The sequence below is a fragment of the Dermacentor albipictus genome, chromosome 2 (assembly GCF_038994185.2).
Source record: "Dermacentor albipictus isolate Rhodes 1998 colony chromosome 2, USDA_Dalb.pri_finalv2, whole genome shotgun sequence".
In the NCBI taxonomy this organism is placed as follows: domain Eukaryota; kingdom Metazoa; phylum Arthropoda; class Arachnida; order Ixodida; family Ixodidae; genus Dermacentor; species Dermacentor albipictus.
In genome coordinates this window covers 57,836,628-57,864,361 of record NC_091822.1, presented here as the reverse complement: position 1 = coordinate 57,864,361, position 27,734 = coordinate 57,836,628, and the positions used below count along the sequence as shown (strand labels likewise).

General features: G+C 44.1%; 1 protein-coding gene across 5 annotated transcripts in view; it reads left to right on the top strand.

The window, feature by feature from the left end:
* The window catches only part of LOC135901885 (monocarboxylate transporter 13-like), a 92,181-nt gene that overhangs the window by 34,694 nt on the left and 29,753 nt on the right, over positions 1-27,734 (top strand). For all 5 annotated transcript variants that reach the window (XM_070533607.1, XM_065431713.1, XM_070533608.1 and 2 more), the window contains exon 2: positions 21,947-22,186. In XM_070533607.1, the coding sequence (XP_070389708.1) occupies positions 21,961-22,186 (226 nt within the window). In that variant the 5' untranslated portion in view covers positions 21,947-21,960. The remainder of the gene's footprint in view (positions 1-21,946; positions 22,187-27,734) is intronic.

Here is a 27,734-nt window from a genome sequence, read left to right as displayed (position 1 = left end):
TTGGAGTGTTACCTTCTCTCTTAAGCTTTATTTATCTTTTTTTTCTTTTTGCTTTTCTTCTTTCTTGCTTCTTTTTTTTTGTTGTCTGTTGCTTTGCACATTCATGTTGGATGTAACCCACACCTGCTTGGGCCACCACATTGGCCTGCAGTATTTTGAAATAAATAAATAAATAAAGCTAGCGCCATACTTGAGCTTATTGACGTGTCGCAATGCACTGCATTGGACTGCATAGCAACACTTCGGTTCCTATCCAAAGCACCAAGTCGGACTCTCGTCTGGTTGACCTCCCTGCCTGTGTACTACGTTGCAGGGAGAGTTCAATTTTTGTCAAGGAAACATTTTACTTTTCTAGCAAGTAGAGCATAAATATGAAGATAAACGCAATTCTGCTTCATTCTCCATGCTCACAGAGCGTGACACCAGGTTGTACAGCGCGCTGCGCTTCCGATCTCGAAGGATCTAAGGAGCGGTTGACGATGCTGCACATAAGTAGTCAGCCAGCTTTTGCGCTTTACGTTGTAAAAACATTATTATATCGAAAATATATCTTTATTTGTACTCAACAGTGGTGCAATGTCCCGAGGAAAAGAGATTGGCGCATCGTCAGTGAAGAACAGAAGCGATGGATGTTTAGGCTGCTTGAATCTCAGCAAGTTCGCATCATCGCTGCTGTGGGGTGTACGCTTGCCTGCTGGTCATGTTCCCTCATGGCGTGGGGATATTTGCGCCTAATGTGTTCTATTTTGTCTACAAATATCTGCACGCTGCGGTATCGAAGAAGTTGTCCTGTATTCGGGTGCACGTGCGCACTTGGATACGGAAGAACCTGACCTCAACGGATGTTCAACAGTCTACGCGCAATCGTAACTTGCTCATTAGGTAAGCCAGTCGCACTTTGTTTGGTTTGCATAGCGTAGGTGTCAAAATTATGTATGGTAAGTGGTGTCCCGAACAGAAGTATTGTTTCATAAAACCAGTAAACAGCGTCTCGGGGCGAAAATGAGGTGGGAACGGGAAAAAGAATCACCTATCATTTCAGACCGGTTTCAATGGTAGCGCAATAGGCTCGATCGCGGTCGCAATTTTCAATGTGAAACTTATAAGCTCATGCTCACTTGCGTAAATGCTTACAGCAAAAGTACAATAAGTGGCGCACATAACATGTATTGACGCCTGTACCAGTTTGAGAGCACAGCGTATGCAATTCATCAAAATCTTCAGTTAGAATACTGTCACAGAGTTGTATGCCCGCGCTCCTCTCAAGATGGCCGCCATTGCCGCAGCAGCAGCAACGCCGCTTGAACGGCGCTGAGGGAGAGCGATCCCCATTGTCCCCGAACCCGCCCGACGGGTTGATCACGTGGGTCGCCCGAGCGCCACGGAGGGACGCGGCGGCTCGGCGAGCGGCAGAGCAGCTTGGAGGACGAAGGAACGAGGTCGTGCACCGGGGGACAGCTGAAGATGTGGTCGGCAGGCTGAGATCTCCAGGCCGAAATCTTCGCCGGTCGAGCGACAGACGGTGCAAGTCCGTCAGGATCTTCGGCAGCGAGGTTGCAGCAGCCCGACGCTCTTCAGACCGGGACCACGGCAAGCACGCCCCAGATAAGCCTCGTCTTCCAGGCCGCTCTCAGAACTTTCCGCCGGACTCGCGTTTCTAATCGCGTTTAATCTTTCATTTCTCTATCCATCGCGTGTTAATTTGTTTATGTTCTGTTAGTGTAGTGCTTGCCGTATTTATTGTCGCGTGAATTTTTCGTTTGTGTCGCGTATTTTGTTTGTTATTTCACGAGTGTAGGATTTCCCACGTGGTGGGGCTTAGCATCGCGCGAGTGGCGTCAGGGCGTGTGCTGTGTGACCCGCACGCCTTCCGCGAGCTAGGACCCACTACTGCAAGTTTGCATGTGTTTTTCGAATATGCCTCGTACATGATTTTATTGTATTAAATTGAGTGTGTGGTGTTGTAGCGTCGCCTCCCGTCTTGTGCCTCTGGTTCACGGTCGATCACGCGTGGACCTTATCGCCGGTCAGCAGTCGAACCCTCAATAAACGCACGCGGGGTGGGTTTGTTGTCGCCCCATCCCCTCCGGTTCGGAGAGTGCGAATTACCCCACCATCAATCCTTGACAAATACGGAACTAAATGCTCGAACTAATAGCAGTGGCTCACTACCTGTGATCATTGCTGCCTTGCTTGCATGCACTTTTTTATTGGAGTGAAAACAAAAATTGCTCCCTCTGGCTGTTCTGCTGTCTTTCCTTGGTGCAACTGTTCGCGGTGCAGCAAGATGTTTGGATTCAAATGATGCCTGCACAGTTTAGGGAAAACAGGGAGAAGGCGGGAGATGGAAATTCAATACAATGAGCAAAACGAGAACAAGGTGAAAGCAGTCAAGGCATTCCTGTCAGTAAACAAGCTGTAAATGTTGTATGAGCTGCAAAAAAATGGGCTTACGAGAGAAGCAACTTAAATTGTTATAGACTGTATTCTGTGCATAATTAGGTTGCATTAGTAACGCGGATAGCAGATATGCATCAAAATTAGATAATTATGCTGACACTTAGCAGAAACAAGGTAAACCATCATTACAAATTAATCATTTTCTTTTACTGAAAGACTAGCTTTTGTTGCCCTGCATGAGCTGAGTAGAGGTCTGCCGCCTAAGATTGGCCCATGTATTCAAACTTATCGCAGTATTGTTGATCTCAAAATAACTAGATTTTCTTCTCAGCCTTTTACTACCTAAATCCAGTCCATCTCCATAGCTGTGCAGGTGATCACTGGAGCGACATTCGAGTGCTAGTGGTCAAGCACCTCTTCATTGCAGCAATACATCTGACAGCGTACAGCTGTGGTATTATGCGAAGGTGGTAATATATAAGCCAAATTACATTGTCTCACTTATTGCTTCATGATATTCATGTCATTAGATTGTGATCTAGCAGGCGAAAGTGCTAAAAATGGAGAATTCATTTTAATTTGCTCTTCGTGAGTTGCGCAAGCAAATCAATTAAGCTGTGACACATGAAACGGGCCATACGTAGATGTGTGCTACAATTCTGCAGCCCTTAATAGCTCGAGAGTTAGGTGCTGCCACTGTAATTTCTTTGCAAAGCATGCAGCAAGGCTCATCTTTGTAAGAGGCTGGCGTCAACAGACGTCTGCATGCAGTGAAGTTCTAATGTAAAAATGAGGTGTTCCTGTTATGGTCACTGCACAACCTTACTTACTTTTACTCGTGTTGAGGCACACCTGGGAAAATTGACTCGTTTTGGACAATGACAGAAATACAAGGGCAATACTTGTACACATAGACATTACGTCGCTGTTACATATCCAAGTCTTGCACCTGCGTGCTAAAATTTACAGTGCTCTGATTGATGAATGTCAACTCTTGTTGTAACATTGAGGCTACACCTTTGATATTATGATAGATTAACATTATTGCATACCATCATAGCGTAATGATATTTGCACTAAATGTGTTTCACTTTTTCTATGAAACACGCTGGTGCATTATGAAAACTTATTTTTATGTCAAATATATATGTCATGCAGCTTATCGATCTGCAGGAATATAACGCAACTTTTTTTTTCGATAGCTTCAGGACTGGGAATGCGCTTCGCGCTATATTGTTCTTCATGGCAAGACTATAATGTAGTCTTTTTTATATTTTCTGGATCTTCAAACTGTGACGAGCGGAACCACTGGGAAGCAAGTCTGGGATTGCTGCTACGTGTGAAGCCGTTTTCAAACGCGAGCAAGTATGGCTTTGCCTTGTTAAATATTGCCGTGGAAACTTCTTTAGTGCTGCCTGAACAATAACCGTGATAGCATACAAGAGCTACCTGATTCTATGCGTTCTCTTCTGTTTCGTTGTGCTATCACATCATATTGCATTATAATTCCGATATATTTTCTTGTTCGTTTTCTGAGAGGTTCATAGTTTCATAATTGTGCTCGCATTAAGTTTGTCCAAATGACCAGTGCTCCAACTTCCATTTTATCGCAATGTAAGCCACTAGTACCAAAGCAATTCTGTATAGCAGAAAAAAAAAGTTGAACTACTGAACAGCACCAAGCAGCATCCTTGGTGCACAATCCCAATTAGACCGATTTCACTAGTCCTGAAAACGTGCAAACACACCTGCTTATTATTTGCTGAACAGTTAAAGGGCCCCTCACCAGGTCTGGCCATTTTTAGCTGACAAGCACAGTGCATACAATGCGTGCTCACGACTGTGTCTGCTAAGAATTACATCACTACGCGCCGTGGAACGACGTGAAATTTCAAACTAAACGCCGTTTGGCTGTCTCCTTGTGGACGTAGCGCTCCAAGATAGTGGGATGACGTATATCAGCAAAGGCGCCTACCTACATACACATGTTGTGACGTCGCTCATAGTGACACGTCATACTTGGATTATTATTCAAGGAAACAACTGTTATTTGTGTAATCTGTTGCTTCAGTAGAACAAAATATCTTTAGACTGTTGGTATCCCACCGATGGCACCGGCTGTTAGAACCTCAGTGCTGACACCCGTTATTGCAGTCGCACCGCTGGCACGAGTTGTTGCAAATGGGTCGCAAGCCCCAAGGGTAGCGTTGGCCTGGCGGCCTGGGAAGACTGGAAGCATCCGAAGGTCCGGGCAAAGCATGAGTCGACTGCTAACAGAACAACTTGTTTATTCTAGCTTCGCAAAAGAGCGGCCGGTCAGGTCGACCGAAGTGGAGAGACGGGAGAGCACGCTTCACGACGGAAGAATTCGGAGCCTCTCTCTTGGCGTCCGGGGACAGCTGCATTTATACTCTTGGCGTCGCGGGCGAGAAGGAAGGTCACGGGATGACACCACGTGACAGCGAGGCACGGACGAGCTGAGAGACATGTAGAGACGAGTGTAGTGACGCATCAGCCGGGCCGGCGCCGGTCACACCTCCTCGCTTCACACTTTGGGAGCTCCTCTCCCCGGCGGCCGCGCTTTGACAAGCGTGGGCACACACACGCACACACAAAGACACGTGGCACTGAACATACCGGGACGCGCTCGGCGGGGATGCGTCGGGGCCGCTCCGAACGGGCCAAAATGTCCGCCGCTTTGAACGAAGTCCCGGCGTCCGTTGCATCCGCGCCGGCTACACCGCGCGTCGTAGGCGAAACGTAACAAGACAAATAATAAAACACACAAACCGAATGACTGCGTAATCTTGTTTTACTTCGCACCGCAGTAACCGAGATGTACTTCCGTTTCGTCTGCTTGTTCCCACGTCATGCATGTGCGCGCGATGAGAGCAAAACTGCGCCATTTTCTACCGTGTTCCAGCGCACGATAATTCTCTGGTATCCGCTTGCATCTGCCTCAGTGTTCGTATAGCACTGACTTTTGCCGCTAGTCACGTGTTCTCGTGCACAGCGCGCAAAAACGTGCGCTGCGCTAAACTAGACAAACGCAAGAGCTCGCGCACGTGACCGTCAGCGGAAGTGAGCCACGCAGAAAAAAAGGCAAGAGAAAAGAACAGGTTTGGCCCGTGGCGTACGTGTCACGTGATCCTCTAGCTCAGGTATGGGAGAACGGACGGACGGAATTTCGCTTGCGAAGGCTAGATTGAGCAAGTGAAGTAAGTGTCCTTGTTGGCGTTGACGCTCGCCTCCGTAAATCATGGGTACGCGGTCCTGAAATATTTCTATCTCCACTATTAATGAACCAATCTGAAAAATTCTTGCGGTAGACTACTCCCGAAAGGACATGTGACAACCTCCAGTGCATAACCAAAATTTGTTATGGGCCTGGCGAGGGGCTCTTTAAGGGGCAAAAAAATTGAATATTTATGTAGAATAAACGGCGCGACATATACTAGTAAAAAAGGATTACTTGATGTGTAAATAGGAATCGCACCAAATGGGCAATCAATAGCCAACAATGTGTAAACCTAAAGCATTGGTTGTGCAGTTTGATGGCTAAGTAGATGGATAAGTAGAAATACATCATAAACACTTGACAATTACATGTTTACTTGACCCAGGACTAGAGCGTACAATAACCATACTTGCCTGTTGTAGCCGTGTGCCATGCAAATTTAAATTGTAGTCCAGCATTCTAGTGTACGCTTTTGTTTTGCATCCTGTCAGACTGCTGGTAATCCTTTTCGCATTTCTAGCAACTGGCCTGTCTAGCAAGAGTAGTAAAAATATGTGAACTATACATTTTAAACAGTTGGATAGAACGTGTAGGCAGTTCTCATAGAAAATTAAAGCCATCCATTCAACACAATGTGATGTGAGTTTTTGTGAACATGTGGCAGGTTGAGAAAAGTAAGGTTTCTGCAGTTGCCAGTGTTCAGAATAGAAAGGAAAGCCAGCATAAAAGTGTGCACACCCCTGATCTCTAATACACGGGGCTGAATTGTGCATCGAGTGCTGGCGACTGAAACCAGCCTTGGCCAACTTTGCGGCGACGCTTCGCCTACAGGGGAGTGCGGCATTTCTTTCCCTAAAATACACGCATATTGTGCCGCAAACTACCCAAGCAGGACAGAGCAGTGTTCCGAGAAGATGTCCAGAATGCTCCATCGAAGTGCCAACAGCATCTATAACATGAGTGGCATGCCCTGGAAACACTAGTAAATTATAAAACTCTTTATGTCAGAAAATGCTATCGCATATGGGTTTCGGTTCCAGTATTAACGCTTACCAGACATGTAGAGACCACAACTCCTGCAGTGCGAACTACAAAAAGGGGTTTTTTTGCAGCAACAATATTATGTGACCGCACGCACTAGCAAGTGGAGCATACACCTTGCTTCGAGGACACGCCGCTGCACGACGCCTATCGCCGCTGGCTTCACCTGCGTCCGGAACAGCGAGCGGCAAAGCGGCATCCAGAAAAACATAGTAGAGATCAGGGGTGCACACAGTGTTTTGTGTCCCCTTTCTCGATGCCAGGTATCTCAGTACATTTCGGTACACGGTACCAGTACCGTGTACCTCTCGGTACACGGTAACTCTTTCCTATGCAGAAAAACTGAAGGCAAGGGCTCTGAACGCATTGCATCTAAATGTGGCTGGTACTGGGTAAACCAAGTACGGTGTTATAGTAGATTTGCACGAGGCACGCTGCGACATCAAAAAAGCATGCTGGTTGCTTGCAAATCGCCAACGTATCGTTAACATGTGCGAATTCCGTCGTCATCTTCATCATGTCTTTCTGTAGTGCAAATGACCGTCACAACTGGAGAAGCCGTTGAAGCATGAAACAATTCACGAAACCATTTTCACTATTCGGGGTGTCCCAAGCAATTATAGCCGAAGTTTAAAGATATGCGAATGCCACGTAGCTGGACAGAACCAAGGTAAGGTAGTCTGTCGTCACATACTCCAATTATTTATTTCATTCCACCTAATTGTATAATTACACATAAATAATTATTAAGCTTCTGAAATATCATATCATAATTAATTAAATTAGAAGTGTCAATGAGAAATTTTTCAGCAACAAGAAAAACCCCCGATACAGCTTTCTGTTGCTCAATACGTGCTACATAAAATTGTTTTTCAGAGCGTAAAAGAAGCCTGCAAATACACGAAAATTGCCTCGAGGCGCCATTCGTGCGTCAATTTTGCGTGCATTTGCGGGCTTCTTTATCCCACGGAAATACACTTTTATGTAGCACGTATTGAGCAACAGAAAGCTATACTGGGAGTTTTTCATGTCGCTCTACAATTTTCTCATTTACACTTTTTATCTAAATATGATGTTTGAAAATTTGATTATTTATTAGCACTAATTATCGAATCAGGCGCAATTAAAAATAAATTAAGTATCTCGAAGTGAGATCAACCAACATTACTTTGGTTTTGTCCAGCTGCGTGAAATTTGCATATTCTTAAACTCTGACTGAAGTTAGCTGGGACACACTGTATAACACCCTGTACAGCCGTTTGGACACCCTGTACTCAGTCGTTTGCCGCTCATCGACACCCCGTTCGAGAGAGTGGCTGTGGACTTAATCGTTCCTTTATCTCCAACTTCTAGTAAAGGGAACTGGTATATCCTTACATTGGTAAACTTCGCCCGGCGGTATCCTGGTGCTGTAGCGCTGCCGGCTGTTGATTCAGGTACAGTAGTGGATGGTTTACTAGAATTGTTTTCTGGGATCAGCTTTCCCCAATAAATCATGTGCGATATGGCTTACTGTTTTACATCTCAACTCTGCTTCCGATTATCCAATGTGGAACGGTTCGGTTGAACGGATTAACGGCGCACTAAAGGGAATGCTGCGAAAGCTGCGTCAACAGCAGCAGAAGATTAGGGACCGGTATTTTGCACTTCTTCGCATACAAACAGTTGCCGCAGAAATATCTTAGGTTCGCATCCATAGAACTAATATAAGGTCGTCAGGCAAGAGGACCAGTGAGCGTTACGAAAGAGCTATGCCCAGAAGATGAATTCGATGAGGAAACCAAAACCACTGAGAGATATGTACTGGACCTTAGGGAACGATTGGAACAAACGATACATCGAAGGCATCAGAACCTTGCCAGGGCACAAGAATCACAAAAGAAATATTATTAACGAAAGGGTTGCCGTAGACAGTTGAAGGTTGGAGAGCAAGCACAGCTATTACTCCCCATAAGACATAATACATTTTTGACGCTCCGGAAGTGATCCTTCGTCGTCATGCGAAAGAAGAACAATTTCGGCTATTGTTTGGGCCTTGGAAATAACAGCAAATTACTCCACATCAACATGTTGAAACGTTACAAATAACGCCAAAGTTAGAAAAAATCCAAGCGTCGACATTCATTGTGATCGATGAAGAGGCAACAGATAACCTGATTTCCAGCCTGAACATTTGAGGTGGACCCCGGAGCGAGAAGCACTGTTCGAAGCTGCCAGGAGTGCGACGACTTCCAAGCCTATCGTCAAAGCGCCAAACCTCACCAAGGAATTCCTACTCCGCTGCGACGCGTCCGACGCGGGCACAGGAGCTGTTCTCAAGCAAGAGCACGACGGTGTCGTATTTGGCATGGAAGTAAACAGTTGGTCCACCTGAAACTCGGTACTCCGCCATTGAGCATGGATGCCTGACACTGATGGGGGCGGTGCAGAATATTCATATTTTTCTTCATGGGACTCCATTTAAAATTCCGACTGATCACCAATCCTAAGTATATCTGTCGCATGCTAATCACCTAAATAGTAGGGTCCTGCGGTGGAGCCTAGTACTAAAATAGTATTTTTTCAATGTAGAGCCTATGAAACGCTTTGAAAATGTGGGTGCAGATTATATGAGTAGAGTACAAGCCTAAATGGTCTACCCTAGGGTTTTCCACTGTGTGTGTTTATTATGGAGGTATCGCATTATTCAGATGATCAGTGGTTTGTTTTTCGCTATATCCCTCACTCTGTGCCGCGTTTTTTTATATATAAAGAACAGTTATTGCGGTGGACACTTTTTGCAACGAGTCAGTGGAAAGCGGCTGTTGTAAACTGTTGAAAAGCGCAGTGACAAAACACTGCGGAACAGCGGCAGCACCTATACCATCGCGTGACCAGCAAAGATTATGTTGGCGTGTGGTGGCACGAGCTGTAGGACGACGGAGAAGGAACGTCACCCAGTCAGGGGGCGGCACGAAACCAGTAGGACGAGGAACCAGGAGAGAGATGGAGAACAGACTGGAACGCGTGGAGAAAAGAGTACTCGAGAATCGGGCTCGTAGAACGCTGGTGTCGAGGTCGGTGCCCTCGGGGTCAAGACCCGAACACGACAGACTCGACATCACCAAGACGACGTAGGCTGTTCCTGGAGAGATGCACCGAATGCATGGCTCGGTTGTTGCGGCTGCATCTGCTGCTGCTGGTGCTGATCCTTATCCTGGTCCTTGCCGTGGTCTTGACCCTGAGCCGTCGTGATGACAGCTGAGGTTGATCGTAGTCAAGCAGATACCCGGGGCGACGCTCGTGAGATGCGTCCGGCAATAACAGCGAGCCAAGAAGCCGGTATTGGCGCCGCTCTGCTGTGACGGTCGGGCTTGGATGGCTTTGGACTCCAACAGCATTGGCCTTTGAATCGGTCGCCCGGGGTTGGCTCTTCCATGCGTCCACGTCCCTCGTTTGCCGCTACTCGCCACGCCGCTACCACCGTCAACGCATCGCAACCTGATATACACAAAACTTCCGATGTCTGAGTTTTTTTCCTTGTTTTCCACAGCATGGGCTAACTCGGCCAACTGTATTTTTCCTATTTGGTACCTTTTGTGTGCTCCTGTTATTGTATTGTTGTCCTTTTCGTCGTAAGAAATATTATTTCGTTTTTGAAAAAAAAAGCTGGTTTCGTCTTTCCTGAACTGAAGCTCTGCCTCAGTTGAATACCTCCTACAAGAAGTGGTCCTACGTGTTATTGTACAAGTTGTTGAGGATTTCATTTCGAAAGTTTTCAAGGCATTATTCATTTAGTGGTGCTATGATTCTACTCAATGTTATTGATTGTTACTTTCATATGTTGTCCAAGCATTGCGGTAACAACCCTTGGAATACAAAGCAGTGGTGCACTTCACATGAGCTGGTACCTTTGGCTGCATTTTGAAAAACTGCTTTCTTGTTCAGTTGAGATTTTAAAATTGACATTGTTTATTAGTTGTGTCGTGTTTCCTTTTTCTACAGCTTCTTAGTTAAACATATGATTAGTAAACACCACTTGACCTTTTTGCTTGAAATTGCACACCTTGCTGCAAGATAATTTCATTTCAAGACTGCTTGCACTTTACTAAAATAATCACTTCAGTAGCCACAGCCACCAACAACAGTAGCATGAGAAGGCTATGAGAATTGTAATATTGTTGGTTGATCTATATTGTGTTTAAACACGTGGAGCCCTGTTTTTGGTCTAAATGGATTGGTGGTACCCAACCATCATGTTCCAAATCAAAGAATAAACAGAAGCACAAATGATTTTTCTACGGTTTACTACAGAAGCTCACAGCAATTTTCACTTGAAAAGTAATTTCAGTGGAAATAAGTTTACAGTGCTTGGGAGATCACTACAAGTGTCTCATTCAAATATTACCAGATACAGAACCTACAAAACATTCAACTATATTGGTTGCGCTTTACTTCTATATACGGGCCTGTCATTTGTTGCAAGCTGTATTGACAACGGCCACACCTCATTCATGAGTATGGTCATAGTTATCATCATCATCAGCCTATCTTACGGCCACTGCAGGATGAAGGGTTCTCCATGCGGTCTCCAATCGCAACTGTCCTGCGTCAATCGATTCCTACTTGCACCTGCAAATTTCCTTGTTTCATCACCCCGCCTAGTTCTTCTGTCATCCGCTTCCCTTCTCTTGGCACCCATTGTGTAACTCTAATCGTCCGCTGCTTTTCTAACCTACGCATTACGTGGTCTGCTCAGCTCTATTTTTTCTCTTAGTGTCAAGTAAAATATCAGCTATTCCCATGTACTTGCTGATCCACACCGCTCTCTTTCTGTTTTTTAACGTTACGTATAACATTCTTCGTTCCATCCCTAAACATCTGTATTGTACAATAAAGTAAGTAAGCTTGTAAATGATTATCGTTGAACCCTGTGTGAATGATGTATCTTCCCTTTTATGAATGTACCCTTTCCTGCCAAAGCCTTCGTTAAGGCTAGCAGTATGTACCAAATAAATAAATAAATAAATAAATAAATAAATAAATAAATAAATAAATAAATAAAGTTGGCATCGCCCGTGAAGTGTCACAAAGGTACATATACAACTGAAATGTTTTTTTAAGAAAAATAATTCAGAAAATTATCCTTCTTAAGGCAGCCTGTGGATTTCTTAGAAATCTCTATGGCACTCAAGAAAGATGCCGAGACCATAGCCGTGGACCACATAAGCCGAGAACACACGCAGTTGTTCCTCCAGCGACTGTAAAAAGGTTCCCTGGGTCAAAAGTCTGATTCGGTGCCATCACCTTTCTCCTGCACTTTTTCTAGTTGCCTAGTTAACCAAGTGGGTGAAAAAAGGCAAACGGAAAGGGAACCAAAAGCTTCAAGTCTAGCACTTGCTCAAGCTCAATGCAGTTTTAGTGTCAAAGTTTTTAGTTATCATTTGCCAAAAAAGGGAAAATAAATAGATGGGATAGTCCTTGTATGAACGCCTCCTTCTGGCATGGAATCGGCAGTAAAAAAACGTCTTATGGGTAATACTTTGAGCGTTTCTGGTAAATTTAGCCGTAGTAGGCTGAATAACCAAAGCATTAAGATATAAATGAGAAGACATCTTATTCCAGTGCCAGAATTTTAAATCAGCCCATTAATTATTCTGTCTGATACTCTACGCGTGTCGAACGACAGCGCTTCTTGATGCCTGTCTATTAATAACATCATTCTTATGCTGCCCAATTCGACTGTTTAAATTGCATATTTCTGCTTTACAAGTAATGTTGCATTCATCACAAAAAACCTTTTAGGTGATTTTCAGAAACTTGCTGATGAGATAATAGGGTGGTATGTACTCCTAGATTTCTTAGATATGAGTTCAACAGCCTCAGATCTTGCATATGTTAAAGACATACCACTGCTGAGCAAGTTCTGCTGAGGAAGGTTATTTGCGAAGGTGAATTTGCCTCAGTTGGGTAAACATTCAATCTAAAACATGTCAAGCGATATCGTTGAAAATGCAGCACATTCCAACTAACGTAAATAAAGATAAATATAGCAGCAAATGGAAGATGATGCTACTCTTTCCGTGGAATGAAATTTCTCTTCCCATCTAAATATGGAATCCTTTATAAGACCTGAGATGCCTAAACAGCAGTGAAAGCACTCTGATCCGAGCACTCAATACTTTATGTTGCTCCAGGAATCAGTTCCTCGGCCGGCTGCGACATCCCACGCTAACAATTTTGAGCAGCAAATGCGAGACAGAAGGCACTTGACACCTAGAGTTGTGCTATTCCGTTCGGCTGTTTGGGAATGAGGATCATTGTGTACATGTTATGGCCATACATGTAATTACTTTTAAGCAACATTAAGCGTATCGAGTTTTTCAAACCTGCATGGAGGTTTTTACAGTGTGTACATAAAAATAAAGACCTCCACAACTTATACTAAATGCACTCTCCAAAGCTTTACTCTATACAGGTGCACTAGGTTACACAAACCACACCATTCACCTCTCGTCACGGGCCACGTGGTCATTCAGGTTCTTCAAAGGTGTTTTATTGTATTGGATGACCAATTGCGCTTCACTTATTTGCATGATATTGCATTACAATTCTGTCTTATCAGATAAATTTATTAGAGAGTCTGAACTTGCCGTAAACATAATACAGCTGTGTGCCGGTAAACTGGCAACGGCTTACAGTAACTACAGCTCATGGAAATGTAATTGCAACAGCTATAATAAATGTAACTGCTAGCGCACAGGCATCAGGCAACAGTGATCGTTGTGGTACACTTGCTTCTTCTATTCTGGAGTATGCATCCTCCACCAGATTGTAATATGAAGTGGGGTCTCATTTGTCTGGTGTTGGCATCGGTGTCGGCATCGCCGTCACCGTGTAGTTCCGTATGAGTGGTGGTGGTGATGGTGGTGAAAGCTTTCATTCAACAGAGAGGGTGAAGCCCGTAGGCTCCACTAAACTAGGTGTCGTCCTTACTCCGGGACGTCATTGGTGGAAGCCACCGCTCGAGCCCGTTAGATTAGAGCTTGTTGTTCTCTAGTCCGGAGCTACTGAGCAGGGCCGCCTCGCAGTCATCCCTGTTGGGGTGGGAAATAGGGGATAGCTTGGGATTCTATGGCAGGCCCAGACTGTGTGATATATATCTGCCAAATCACCACACTGATATTACCACCGCGTTGCCAAATGATATTAGGATCGAAATCTTTAACTATAGCTGGGCAGATCAACATATTAGTTTGGAGGCGCCGTAGGACGCGTTCTTCTCTTTTGGATAGGCCTTTCGGCGGAGCGGGATACACCCGTCGCTGCTCGCAGAAGTAATCTCGGATTGCACTGAACCGTAGTAGAGGGGTAGGATATTCAGGCTGTTTAGGGCAACAACGAGGTTTCCGGGAAATGAGTGCGCGGGCCACTGCATGTGCAGCTTCGTTACCTCGGAGACCCTGATGGTCTGAAATCCAGACTATTCGTTTTCGCACGGGATCTCGGTCCCTGATGCAGAGTTTGAGAATTTTGTTGGCTAGCGGAGAGATTTCCCCTGCCAAGTAGCTTTCACAGGCCCTTCCAGAGTATGTAAGTATGTATTGAGATGACGGGTCTGCAGCCACCAAGGCGATAGCAAACTCATCTGCTTGGTTTGGATTCGCGGCTCTAAATGAGAGTGGATCCACTTGAGTTCCCCTATGTATAACCGCGGCCGTCTAATATCCCCTAGGCGATAGTCCCCATACATTAACATAGTAAACCCTAGAACGGGATCTAAGCAGTCTATTTTGCGCTTCGGCAAGCGCGTGTCTTAGTGAAGGCTTGTGAGGGTGAGACGGCGAACGGGGTTCAACCATGCGTGTGCGAGCGAGGAACGTGGCCCAGATGCGTGCCCTCTCCTGTAACGCGCGAGGCAGGTTGTGAGCCGGGGAAGGAGGGGCGTTCTTCTCCGTCGGCTGCTACGGTTCCTCGATGTCCTCCTCGCCCGCCGCTCCGTACAAAATGAAGGCAACCATGGCGTCTACTACGGCGTTGCCCGTGCGAATCACGGATGCCATAGTAGACGCCCTTGGCGGACGCCGTAGGTTCGCGTTGCCGGCGCTCGTGTGTCTTCAAAGCGGTCTGTGACATGGCTAAAGTGCGCGCCCGCGCGGGCCTCATCTTGAAAGCGATCTGCGATGCTTGCAGAATGCGCGTAATGCCGGTAGTTTCGTATGCGTTGTGCTTAGGACGTTTCGTTCGCGCTGAAGCGAGACATGCATGAAGTCAATTCGCTTGCCGCTGCCGCGATTCCTCACTCCAGAATTTTCACATCGAGTTCCCGCGCTCATCCAGCGAGATGTGTTAATGTTTAGCTGTGCGAACGTGGATCCATGCTGATTACTTTAGTCAAAATACGTTCACAGGCTGTTTGGTTGGAATCCCTGATAGAACGTGTAAGCGCGACTGAACAAGGACGTAGAAAGAAGCGCCACACAAAGACAGCGCTGTCTCTGTGTGTCTGTTTCTTTCTACGTCCTCGTTGAGTCATGCTCAAACATCCTATCATGGTTAATTTAGTTAGTAAGTGAATGTTTACAAGTTTACATGACCGATAATGCTCCTATCCTTACTTCGTGCAGCTATCTAATAATTTTCTATCGCAATTGGTGGTTCGCCTTTCGGATGGAACTGCGAATTTTTTACGTAGCAGTGGCCTATTACAAAGACTATAATGATCCCGTCCTTTTTTTTCAGGCCTTCCTCTTCTTTCCGTCTTTACTTCCCCTTTCGCTTCCCCTTGTGCAGGGTAATAAACCACAGGCTTTAACTCTTATTAAGCTCCCTGCCTTTCTTTGATTTGCATCATTCTCTCATAAATATTTCTCCATGTCTGTGCCGCAGATCATTGTGCTACGACTGTGAGAACAGGGTAGCTGTTTATAACACCCGTAGAGAACATTCTGCGAATCTTTTGTGAGGAGTAAACATAATGAGTAATCGAATAATTTTAGTATCTTTCAATAAATTTACACGTTTCACCTTCCAGTATGGTGTATTTCGTATGAAAAGATTGGCACGTCTGCACAAGGTTTTATTTCAGGATGTCATTTTGCACAAAAGTGCATTTGTGTGCATAACGCGTCAACGGCGATACTCTGCTGCGCAGAATGTTGTGAGTTTCCTTATGCATACGTCACATCTTCTATAGGGCTCCCAAACCGGTTGCTCCTTTGGGAGTTGGAGTGCAGCAATACCGCAAAGCACCTTTGGCATTCGTACAAAAAGAATCGTGCCCTCTGATCCCCTTACTCTCCTCAATTGATGCCTAGTGTCATAATAGCGTGATCGACACCATGAGCGTCAATGTAGTGTGTAATTATTATGTATATGGTGGTTGAGGATGCATTAATTTTTGCAGCTTTTGAGGATGACTTGAATAAGTACTGTACAATCATGTTTCTTTCCTACACACATTTTTATCAAACTTCACTTTCGATTGTGGCAACAAATACAATACTGTTTGCTAGTGCTCCTGCCAACCTATATATACTGTGAAGGCATCTCATCTCAGCTTACCCTCTCATACCTTCCACAAACCAACGGCCAGACCAAGCGATTGAACCGGGCGCTTACATATATTCTGGCGAAATATGTTTCATCCAATCACCGCAATTGGGACGCCGATCTACCTTACAATATCTTGGCCTATAATTCTTCTCACCTTGACACTGCCGGCTATTCCCCCTTCTATCTCTTGTGTGGCCGTTAATCCACGCTACCGGTAGAATCCTTGCTACTATCGATTACGACCTCGACAAGTTCATGTGCACATGATGCCGTCGATTGCACTGACCAAGCTCCACAACTGGCACGCGCTCGGCTACCCGTGTCACAAGAGAACTATCAGCGTTGCTACGACCTCGGTTACCATGAAGTGGCCTTTTCATCGGGCACCTTAGTGCTGCTTTCGTCACTTTCCCATTGAGCAGGCCATTGGGAGAAACACCTGTCTTGTAGAAAGGCCCATAATGCGTGGTTCGTGAAGTCATAATCTCACCCTCGAAATCGTTCCAGCTAGATTCGCAACGTACTCCGCTCCGGCCAGCACTGATACCGCCCGTGTGGCCATGCTCGTACCCTACAACTCCATGCTTGCCAAAGTCATCTAACGGCACGGGGACGTTGCCTTCGCCGCCGGGAGTTGTGCTGGTAAACAACAGACGGTCAAGAGCCACGGCGCAAATAAAGACGAATACTAGCATCTGGGTTTGGCACGAGCTGGTTTCTATCTTGGTCTCCGGCTGCGTTTCTCTTGCGAATACAGTGTAAACAGTTTGTTTTGCTTGTGTGTTTCCACACGTACCAATATTGCCCGTACCAATTTTCACAGGCTTTCCTTTACTACTTCATGGCCATATGCAGTTGAATATTTGCTGAATATATTTTTTGTTGAAGGATGGTGGGGAGATTGTTCTAGGAAAACTAGCCACCCTGTGTAAGCAATGCATCATTACTTCGAGCGTACCGGAATCTTGGAAGAACACTAACATAATCCAAATCCATAAGAAAGGGGACGCCAAAGACTTGAAAAATCATAGACCGATCAGCTTCCTGCGCGTGGCCTAGAAAGTATTTACTAAGGTAATTGCAAATAGAATCAGTAACACCTTAGACTTCCGTCAACCAAAGGACCAGGCAGGATTCTGTAAAGGCTGCTCAACAACAGACCATATTCACACTATCAATCTGGTGATCGAGAAAAGTGCGGAATATAACCAACCCTTATATATAGCTTTCATTGATTACGATAAAGCGTTTGATTCAGTCGAAACATCAGCAGTTATGCAGGCATTAGGGAATCAGGGTGTAGAAGCGCCGTATGTAAAACTACTGAAAGACATCTATAGCGGCTCCACCAGCCACCGCAGTCCTCCATAAAGATAGTAACAAAATCCCAATAAAGAAAGGCATCAGGCAGGGATATACGATCCCTCCAATGCCATTCACAGCGTGTTTACAGAATGTATTCAGAGACCTGGATTGGGAAGAGTTGCGGACAAGAGTTATTGGAGAATACGTTAGTAACTTGTGATTCGCTGATGATATTGCCTTGCTTAGTAACTCAGAGAACCAACTGCAATGCATGCTCACTGACCTGGAGAGGCAAAGCAGAACTGTGGGTCTAAAAATTTATCTTTAGAAAACTAAAGTAATGTTTAACAGCCTCGGAAGAGAACAGCAGTTTAAGATAGGTAGCGAGGCACTGGAAGTGCTAAAGGAATACATCTACTTAGGGCAGGTAGCGACCGCGGATCCGGATCATGAGGCTGAATTAATCAGAAGCATAAGAATGGGCTGGGGTTAATTTGGCAGATATTCTCTGATCATGCACAGCAGGTTGCCATTACCCCTCAAGAGAAAAGTGTATAACAGCTGTGTCTTACCAGTTCTCACGTACGGGGCAGAAATCGGGAGGCTTACGAAAAGGGTTCTGCTTAAATTGAGGACGACGCAACGAGCTATGGAAAGAATAATGATGGGATAAGAATATAACAGATTGTGTGAAGCAACAAATGCGAGTTAATGACATCTTAGTTGAAATCAAGAAAACGAAATGGGCATGGGCAGGACATCTAATGTGGAAGGAAGATAACTGATGGTCATTAAAGGTTACGGACTGGATTCCAAGGGAAGGGAAGCGTAGCAGGGGGCGGCCGGAAGTTAGGTGGGCGGATGAGATTAAGAAGTTTGCAGGGACAATATGGCCACAATTAGTACATGACCAGGGGAGTTGGAGAAGTGTGGCAGAGGCCTTTGCCCTGCAGTGGGCGTAACCAGGCTGCTGCTGCTGATGATGATATTTTTTGTCGCTCGTTCACAAAATGTCTAACAATAATGCATCTTTATTTGTCATTTCTATTGATCTTAACTACACGCACCTTGATACAAAGTTTATTTGCTTTAATTCCTCATTACTTGTTTTCTAAATGTCCACATAGTTTATCTAAATTAATATTTTGATTTCTGGGAAGACAAGGTTCACTGAAGAAAATGCTTGCTTTCGTGTGTACATCGTTTCTGTTTTGTCACCCCTACTCTTTACAAGGACTTTCCCTGCTGCCACTACCGGTTTCATAAGAAACCTTTGTTTTAACACTTCGGCTTGTCTTGACCTATTATAGCCAACAGCTTCCCCTCCTCCAATGAAGGTAGGGATGAGGAAGCTGTGTACACAAAAACACGCTGACAAAGAAAACAATTGCTGCCCTGACGACAAGTTCCTTTGTTGAAATGTCGGCTACAGCAACATCTCTTCTTCAAACAATGTTGATCCACGTTCATGTTTTTCTAACACAGTGATTATCCTTTTTTGATATTGTGATTATCCTTTTTCCCCGATTCCTTTAAAGTGAAAATTCACCAAAACTATTTGTTTATCCTAACAGCATCAAGTTTATCCTTGCAAGCCATTTGGGGCCAAGAACAAGTTTCACCAGAAATGAGTGCAAGAGGAGTAGTTGAAGAAAAAGTTGAAAATAAAATTGCTTTTCTGATCTGAAGAACTTGATGACTTAAATACTGCACCCACTATACAGTGGACTCTCGTTAAACGGAACCTCAAGGGACCGGGAAAACATGTTCCGTTTATCAGGAGTTTCGTTTAGAGAGAGAATGTTCAAGATTTCGCAATCCGTTCCGGATTGCTTGGTCCCGACGAGGCAGGCGTGCGCGCAATTGGCAGTCTCCGCTGAAGCGGATCTCAGATGCAAAATCTAGGTATTAAAGAGGACGGTACGCTATGGGCACAAACTTTATTGCACAAAAGCGGTAAGCAATGAACTTTTTTTCAGAGCACTACTAAAATTTAAAAAAAAAATCTCAGTAGTCCACTTATTCCGCGGAGATCAGTGGGAACTGCGATTTATTGGCTTGTTAAAAAGGACTTTATGTTTGCTTGTTTGAGCTCTCGCAACCGTTTTCTTTGAATGGCACCACTCATACTAGACAGGCTGCTCAAAAACAGTTCAGAACCTTCTTCTCGTTGGAAGAAACTCTTCAGCATTTGGACTGCCGGTTCCGCCTGCGCAGGTGTCACCACAGGATCAGAGTCGGCAGTCTCGTGTTCGACTTCTTCATAGTCGTCTTCGCTTTCATCGGGGGGGACAGACATCAGCTACAATGCTGATGTCTGCTACAACACTTGGCGACGAAATGTCGCAGACGACGCTAAACAGAGGATGTAAGGCTGAAGCCTAACAACAGCAAGCGCACCGTGACAGAGAGCAAGCGATGCGGTTACAGTGTGCGAGAAAGAAGGGGAGACAGTGATGCGTACCACGATGGGGCTCTGCGTGAACGTCAAGTTGTGGTTTCGAGTCTATTTTCGGTTCCGTTTATGCGGTGGTCTGAAAATTCGAGTTCCGATTAACGGGATTTTTTTTACATTGCCTTAATACAAAACCAACCAACTGCGAGGCGTTTGTTCCGTTTAAGCGTTGATTCCGTTTAACCGATTTCCGTTTATCGAGATTCTACTGTATATGTGTCATGCAATTAATTGAAATTGCAAAGCGAAAAGTGCTTTATTTTTTCACCTATGTAAAGTCTTGGCCAGACAATATTTCTTAATAGCGACCTACTGCTTCTACGAGCTGCCTTCATGACATTTGCAATAAAGGATACTACTGGGGACAAAAGTGCCCAGGAGACGTACGAGCTTCGTACAACTTGCATCGCTGCCCTATCAGCCGGGATCAGCCACGCTATTACCTGCGATCAAGACTACTGGAAGCCATGGGTCACGTACGCAGATTCAGTAGAGGATATGTTAAGGCAGATGAGATGATAACGCAGCTGATCCCGGCAGGTAGCCCATCCGTAAAATTCGGTTGACGTTCGCCCGTCCTGCCCTCCCCCCCCCCCTTCTTTTGTTCTCCCATAGTGCATTCTCCTAACAACGAATATGCTCTGTAAGAAGTAATGCGGGAAGCGCCCGCATTTGAACCGTTCGACCGTATAGTACAGATTGAGCATACATTCTTTCATTCTCTGAATACAGGACGCACCTGTACTTCAATGGCTGGGCCGTGTAATAAAGATTCAGCATACAGTCTACCGTTTTCGAGATGCGAAAGCGCTCGAGTTTTTTTATTACGGGCTCTATTCTACTGCTACCCGTTCTACGGAAATGAGCGTTCTTTATTTACGGAAAAGTGTTTGGTCACGCATTACAAGCAGACTAACCGCAAAGCCAGGGCAATTTTTTTTTACAGTCGACATCACATTTGTCCTCGCGATGCACAAAGCTACCAGGCCATGAGTCGACCTTCTTGTTTTTTAGCCATAGGATCCTTTTACATTGCAGGAAATATGATAAAGCCCAGAGACTAAGCGACAAACACAAATATACATATGGAAGCGCACTGGCGACCAAAGGTTATTGAAGTTCGGCATGCCCAAGTATAGGTAGATGAACCGACAGACACCTGACGCAACATGCCTATTTATGGACTTAGTTTAAGAAGCATACTTCTTTTCATGATATGAAATAGGAGGATTTTTAAGCCCAGATGATACTTTACTTATTATTACTTCTGTATGTTCTCAAGCACAGTTATGTATGTGAGAGATCATTAGGCCACACTTTGAAAACGCAAACGAACAATGTCGGCTGTCATTGCAATGTGCTCACACTATCTGAATTTCCGACTCCGCCATGAAGCGACATTCGCCAACGTACTTGAACCTTTTACTGGTTATGACTATTACAGTTTCTTGCGTACATTTATCTATGTGAGAAATTATTACGCCGCTCTCTTGGAAAAAACGGAATATGTCTGCTAACAGAAGAATTTGTTGACAATATATAAGTATCCGACTCACCCAGAAAGAGGCCGGCGCTTTTACGGTGACGAAATCCTGGACAATCCAGTTTATGTTTGGGAAATCTCAAACGAGCTACGGAATAAAACGCTCCCGTGTTACAGCGAAATAATTCGCACTTTTTGTTGATATATTCATGCATCCATACAATTTGTTATTGTTTACGTCGTCTCTTTATCGTGGAACTTAACGCACGCTGCAAGGCTAGACGGGGAACTGCAACACAAAGTACTACGGAAAAAAAAGCTTTAATATATCTCCTGCAATTGTACAATTTTAATTAAATGCAGACACATTAAAAAACGCAATTGAAGTGCACGATAACTTATACATTACTTGCGAGTGGTTACGCCAATTTCTTACCTTGTTTAGCTATGCAATGTCGTTTGTCGCATATCACCATCGATCATCTTGCAGGCGTGCGCACGACCATGAAAGCTTGCATGGGCGTGGCTTGCGCGAACGCGCAGCGCCAAAAGGCAGCGCAGCACGAGTGCTGGCACGTGGCAGTGATCGCCTGCCTACTGACCTGCCTCGCCTCGGCCCTGACTCGGTCATCGGGTTTCCTGTACGTCGGCATCATGGAGCAATACGACGCTGATCACGCGGAGGCATCGTGGCCCATCGCCGTGGCATCCGTGTTAAACAACATGGCCGGTGAGAAATCCTCCCTGCACACTCACCTTTGTTCACGTGGCTCATTATGCGGATAAAGGAAAGCGGTGCTAAGATAAACCTTTATATCCAAGGCGCTTACAATGAAACACGTGGTGACATGCAAGCGTTCTTGCTTTCCAACCACTACATCAAATTGGATAAGCATTGTTACATTTACGTAATAGCACCGACAATCAACAAGAACTTGCCACGAGATGTAGCTAGAAAAGAAAAGACCATAACATATAGTGCCTGAATTAAGCATGCCGTTCGCGATTTAAATAGGATTTATCATTTCAAGATAGCGCAGAAACTTCGACATACAGCATGTCGCGCCAACTTGCGGTGAAACTTGCTACTAAATAATAATGCACTAGAATTGTAAGTCGGCTGTTATTGGCTGCACCATACTTTTGTTTAGGATCGAAGTCTTTATATTACATAGGCGTTGGCGCTTTGTTCTATGCCTAGCAGCAGATAACGAAAGTTCGCGCTAAGAAGCAGCGGTGCATTCACAGCTACGAGCGGAACGGCATGCCTCCGGCTAGCCCTGGTGTCCCTAATTGCATGGTGGCGCCGACGAATGCTTTTGTGCGCGTTCGAGTTTGTGATGCAAGCACTTTGAGTTCTGTGGTATCCCTGTGTCATTGAAAATGCGGTTCTTTAGGCATCAAAAACATACAATTGGCTACTGCAACACGCTGAATTGTGTATCACGTACAAATTCATCATTCGGCTTTCAAAATTTGGCTCGCCTAAAAGAACGCCTTGACTTCTATCTGGATAAATAAGTTTGACAGAAAAACTACGGAAGCACGTAGCTGTAATTCTAGAAATAATTGAAGACCTAAGAAAGGATGAACCGCAGGATCATCGGCTCCTTCGACAAGATATTACTTTCTGACAGCTAGAGCCATGCCTCTCGTGTGCTTCACGTCAATGCCAGCATACCATTGCTATCGCGCTGTTAATATCGCTGTTGCGAGTATGTTTCCATCGTACGACTTAATGAAAACGATCGCGACTGCAACTACAGAAATTATAATGAAAAGTGTTTTACGATTTTTTCTGGCGTTACCAATGTGAGATTGCAGAGAAAACACGGGGAAATAAGAAGATGGAAATTCAAGGCGATGTTTAAAACGAGAACAAGGTAAAAGCAGGAGCCAACGTTTCGACAGGTGGACTTGTAGTTTTCAGGGCGGCATATGCTTTCCTCGGCACAGTATATATAGGTAGGGTTATTCTAAAGGGCAGATGGGCTAACGTAGGTGGGTGCGGCAACGACCGAATTTGTGTTAGCGGCGAGGGTGCAGAGATGAGGATAAAGCAGTGCTGTGCACAAGGTCGGTGACATGGCCGTATGTCAGCCGGCGTGTCAAAGGCCGTGTGCACAACGACCGTGCCCACCACCACTGAGTATTTGCTCAGTGGTGGCGGCAACGTTGTGAGTTCTCAATGTAATCTCATTTACCATTTGGGAGCATACTCGGGCATAAGCGAAGCGGCTTTCAAAGCTAAAGATGGCGCGTCAAATAGAACATGGAATTGCCAGACATGTCTTGTCTTAGCTGCCCGTAGCACTCAATGTGCAAGTGGTAACTTGCGGGATTGAAAAGCACTGCAGAAGGTGCTCATTGAAATTAATAGAAAATTGTCTCAGTTACCTGCAATTCAGAGAAGGATGGATGCCCTTTCTTCAATTAAGGAAGCAGTCGACAAAATGGAACACTCCCTTCGGCATCTGTCTGAACAGCACGACATGGTACTTGTAGCAATAAAAAAAAACTATCAGTAGAAATCATAAGCCTTGGGAAAAGAGTCGATATGGTAGAATCCTCCAACAAGAATCAGGAAGTGTCTAAATTGAACGAACAGGTCCCCACCCTCGAATAATACAGTAAAGGACAATCTCTAGAAGTTCATGGATTGCCAGTTAGGGTGAATGAACTGGCAAATAAACTTCACCTTTTTGAGTGGACCCATACCGACTTTGATGCCTTACACAGACTGCCTGCCAATTCTGGCAAAACCTCGGTAATATTAGTTCGTTTCACATCACGTGACATGCACGATGAATGAATGGCAAAGAAAAACTAGCTTACATGTGCTCAATTGTCGATACATTTCATAGACAATATAAAGCCGAAGAATAAGAAACTTCTGTAGATGATGAAGGCAAAGGCTCGGCAAGTGCGCTGCGAATTGACATGGCAAAAGGATGGAAAGCTTTTTATACGTAAGGCATCTGGCCAGCGGGCAGTGCGCATCAACTGCGAAGCTGATCTGGATAAGATTTGTGGAGTGGCCACAGAATAGCACCTCTTAAAATTTTCCTTCTTATGATTGCTGCTTTCGATGGCTGACTTTGCTAAAGTTTTGTATCACGATGTTTCTTCTTTTCAATCCCGAGTACGTACCCTTGGCAGAGGAAGCGATAACATGTAAGTTTTCTACACAATATGAGAACCTTAAGAAACAAGCAACGTGAAACAGAGGCATATTTTGAATTCTTTCATTACAATCTTACCTTTATAGCATTTACGGAAACTCGGTTTCACAATCTTCAAGATGTTGTACACGTTTCGGTCTATATTTGAGGGGGTGTTTACAGATCAGATCGTAGAGGTGGAGGAACTTCATTGTAGATTAAGGATGCTATTGCCTATGATGCCTTGACGCATTTTTCTGGTGTTAGCGCGCATTGCTTCAATTTATCACCCACATTCTGGTGAAGCAAAAGCATTCTTTGAATATATTGCGTCCGTTCTTGAATATGTTTTCGCCGCAATGCTTCTCATTGTCCTGGTTGGCGATTTTAAGATTGACTTACTAACAGACACTTCACAATCTGGTCGATTCCTACACACAATTGAGTCATACTCTTGTACAAATGTTGTACGTTTGCCAACAAGAATAACAGGAATTAGTGAAACTCTGGTTGGTCCGTGTGTAATTAGTGATGATAAAAATTACGTTATTCGTGGCATTAGTTCAGTCAATGTGAGTGCATTCTGACCTGTGTCCTCTCGGCTACAGCCATTCAAATTCGGTGTGCCGAAAAGTTCTATGCTCTGTATACTGTGTTTTATTATCTACATAAATGATATCATGCCTATAGCACTAACTTCCTCTATAGTTTTGTATGCGGACGATACCAGCTTGTTTTTTTTTCTGGCAGCCGTTTAAAATATTTAGAAAATGCGGCGAACAATTGATTTATCTCGCTTTCATACTGGCTTGACTGTAATCAGCTACAATTAAACGCTTGTAAAACTGAGCATATTTAATTCAAAGTCAGAAATAAGTGCTAACGTTGGACCATTTCTATTTGATATAACCATAATTACATTGAACATGTCCCGTTGTTAAACTTTTTGGGTGCACTTTTTCATAAATACCTCACTTTGACACCGCAAACCAACAAAGTATATGTCGGTATGTCTAGATCAATTTCTGTCTTATATGAACTTAGATATCTGGAACAAAACTGGCTAAAGCTCCAGTTATACTACTGATTAGTTCACTCTCATCTCCATTACTGTCTCTTAATCTGGGGTACGACTTCAAGAAAGAACCCTGAAAGATTAACTGTTGTAAAAAATAGATCTGTTCGCTGCATAGATAATCTGGGACCAACTGAACACACTGCTCAATTTTTTATAAGCTTAAATTACTTACTGTTAACCCACTCTATAACCTTGAGTCCGCCTTGTATATTCGCAAGGAAATTGGAAATGACTTGAGCAGTTGTATGACTCATTGCTACCTTTTTATTGTTCCCTATGAACTCCGACGCGAGTGATTTAGAATACCGCTATTCAGAACCATTTACGGGAATCAAACATTGCACTACCTAACACCTAACCTCCTCAACAATAGTTAGATCCATGAATTTATTGAAAAATGTAGTTTAATACATCGTTCAAGGAAAAATGGTACAATGTACTTACTCTCTGGTACTGCGTGCTAATTAAGTTCCTGTGTTAAAAAAAGTCTATAACCTTTGTACTTAGCGATGTACGCGTTTGTTCTTGTTGTGGGTTTTTGCTGTTGCATTATTGTGATTCTGTTACACAATATAATATACCTGTTCGCGATGTTACTTCTGATTTCTAAACATTTCTTTAAGCATATTCTAATTTTTAACGCCCTTGCTTATCGTGTTTTACTTCTTATTCTCAGTGCTTAATTCTGAGCAAATGTATGAGTGGATGGACCTTAGTCAGGCAGAGTTCATCTGCCTTAGACCTCTAAGCCCAGGCAATGTATGCTTAAATAAACTGAAACTGAAACTGAAACAGAACCCCACTAATACCCGCTTCACTGGTGGTCGTGCACTATCGTGCCTCTGAAAGTGATAATGAAAGGAGCGACACGATACCGTGCTTGTGAAAAGAATAAATAAATTAAAACAATACTAAGCTGGAATAAATACATAAAGATAAAAAAACGGAAATAAAGGAAGGGAAAGAAAAACCACTAAGCAACCAAACAAATGTTGTTGCCTTTAAATTGAAACTGAGCATAGCGAATAGATTGTAAAGGTCCCTTTGAAACGTTTATGCTTATTGGTTGCAGTGTCTTGAATCTATGGATAAGTTATGATTCTCTGTATTTACCTTGCCTTATGACTTACCATACCTTATCCAGAATCATTTCGCTGTGCTAAATTTCAAGTTACAGGCAACGACACTTATGATCGACAAGTGTTTCATATATATATATATATATATATATATATATATATATATATATATGTATATATATATATATATATATATATATATATATATATATATATATATATATATATATATATATATTGTTTCTGAAGTTCAATCATTTTTTCCTTCCTCGGTTCATTTTGTCCACAAGCCCGGTTTTTTGCCGTTTCACTTATTATCTCTTTCAAATACACGATAGCCCATGACCGCCAGCGAAGCAGGTAATAGAGGAGTGCTGTGCACAAGGCCGTTCACTCGCCGGCTTTCACACGGCCGTGTGAGCGGCCTTGTGCACAGGACTCCTTTATTCGCAATTCTACACCCTCGCTGCTAAAACATCTTCCGTTGTTGCCGCACCCACCTGCCTTACCTCCTCTCCTCTTTAGAAGAATCCTACCTATATATACTGTGCCGAGCAAAGCATATGCAGCCTTGAAAAGGACAAGTCCACTTGTCGAAACGTTGGCTCCGGCTTTTACCTTGTTCTCATTTTGCCGCCATGTAGAATTGGCTACGCTGAGCTTTCTGTAGCACTTAAACAACAAATAAAAATGAGTACCCTTAAGATTCGTGGTTGGTTACTTTAAAAAATTATGTTAAGGTTTATGAACTGCGTGAACTGCGGTTTATGAACTGCGTGATCTAAGGCGAGGTTCCCCTTAGAGATTCATTTTCTTTTATAATGCAGCCTATTGGAAGGCATCGAAGAACAATGTAGAAGTCATTCATGTAGTGTACTTTCTTAATATTCGCTACTTTTTGCGCCAATGGAAGTGGTGAAAGCAATTTCTATTGTGCAAAGCTTTGCTTTATAGCAGGCC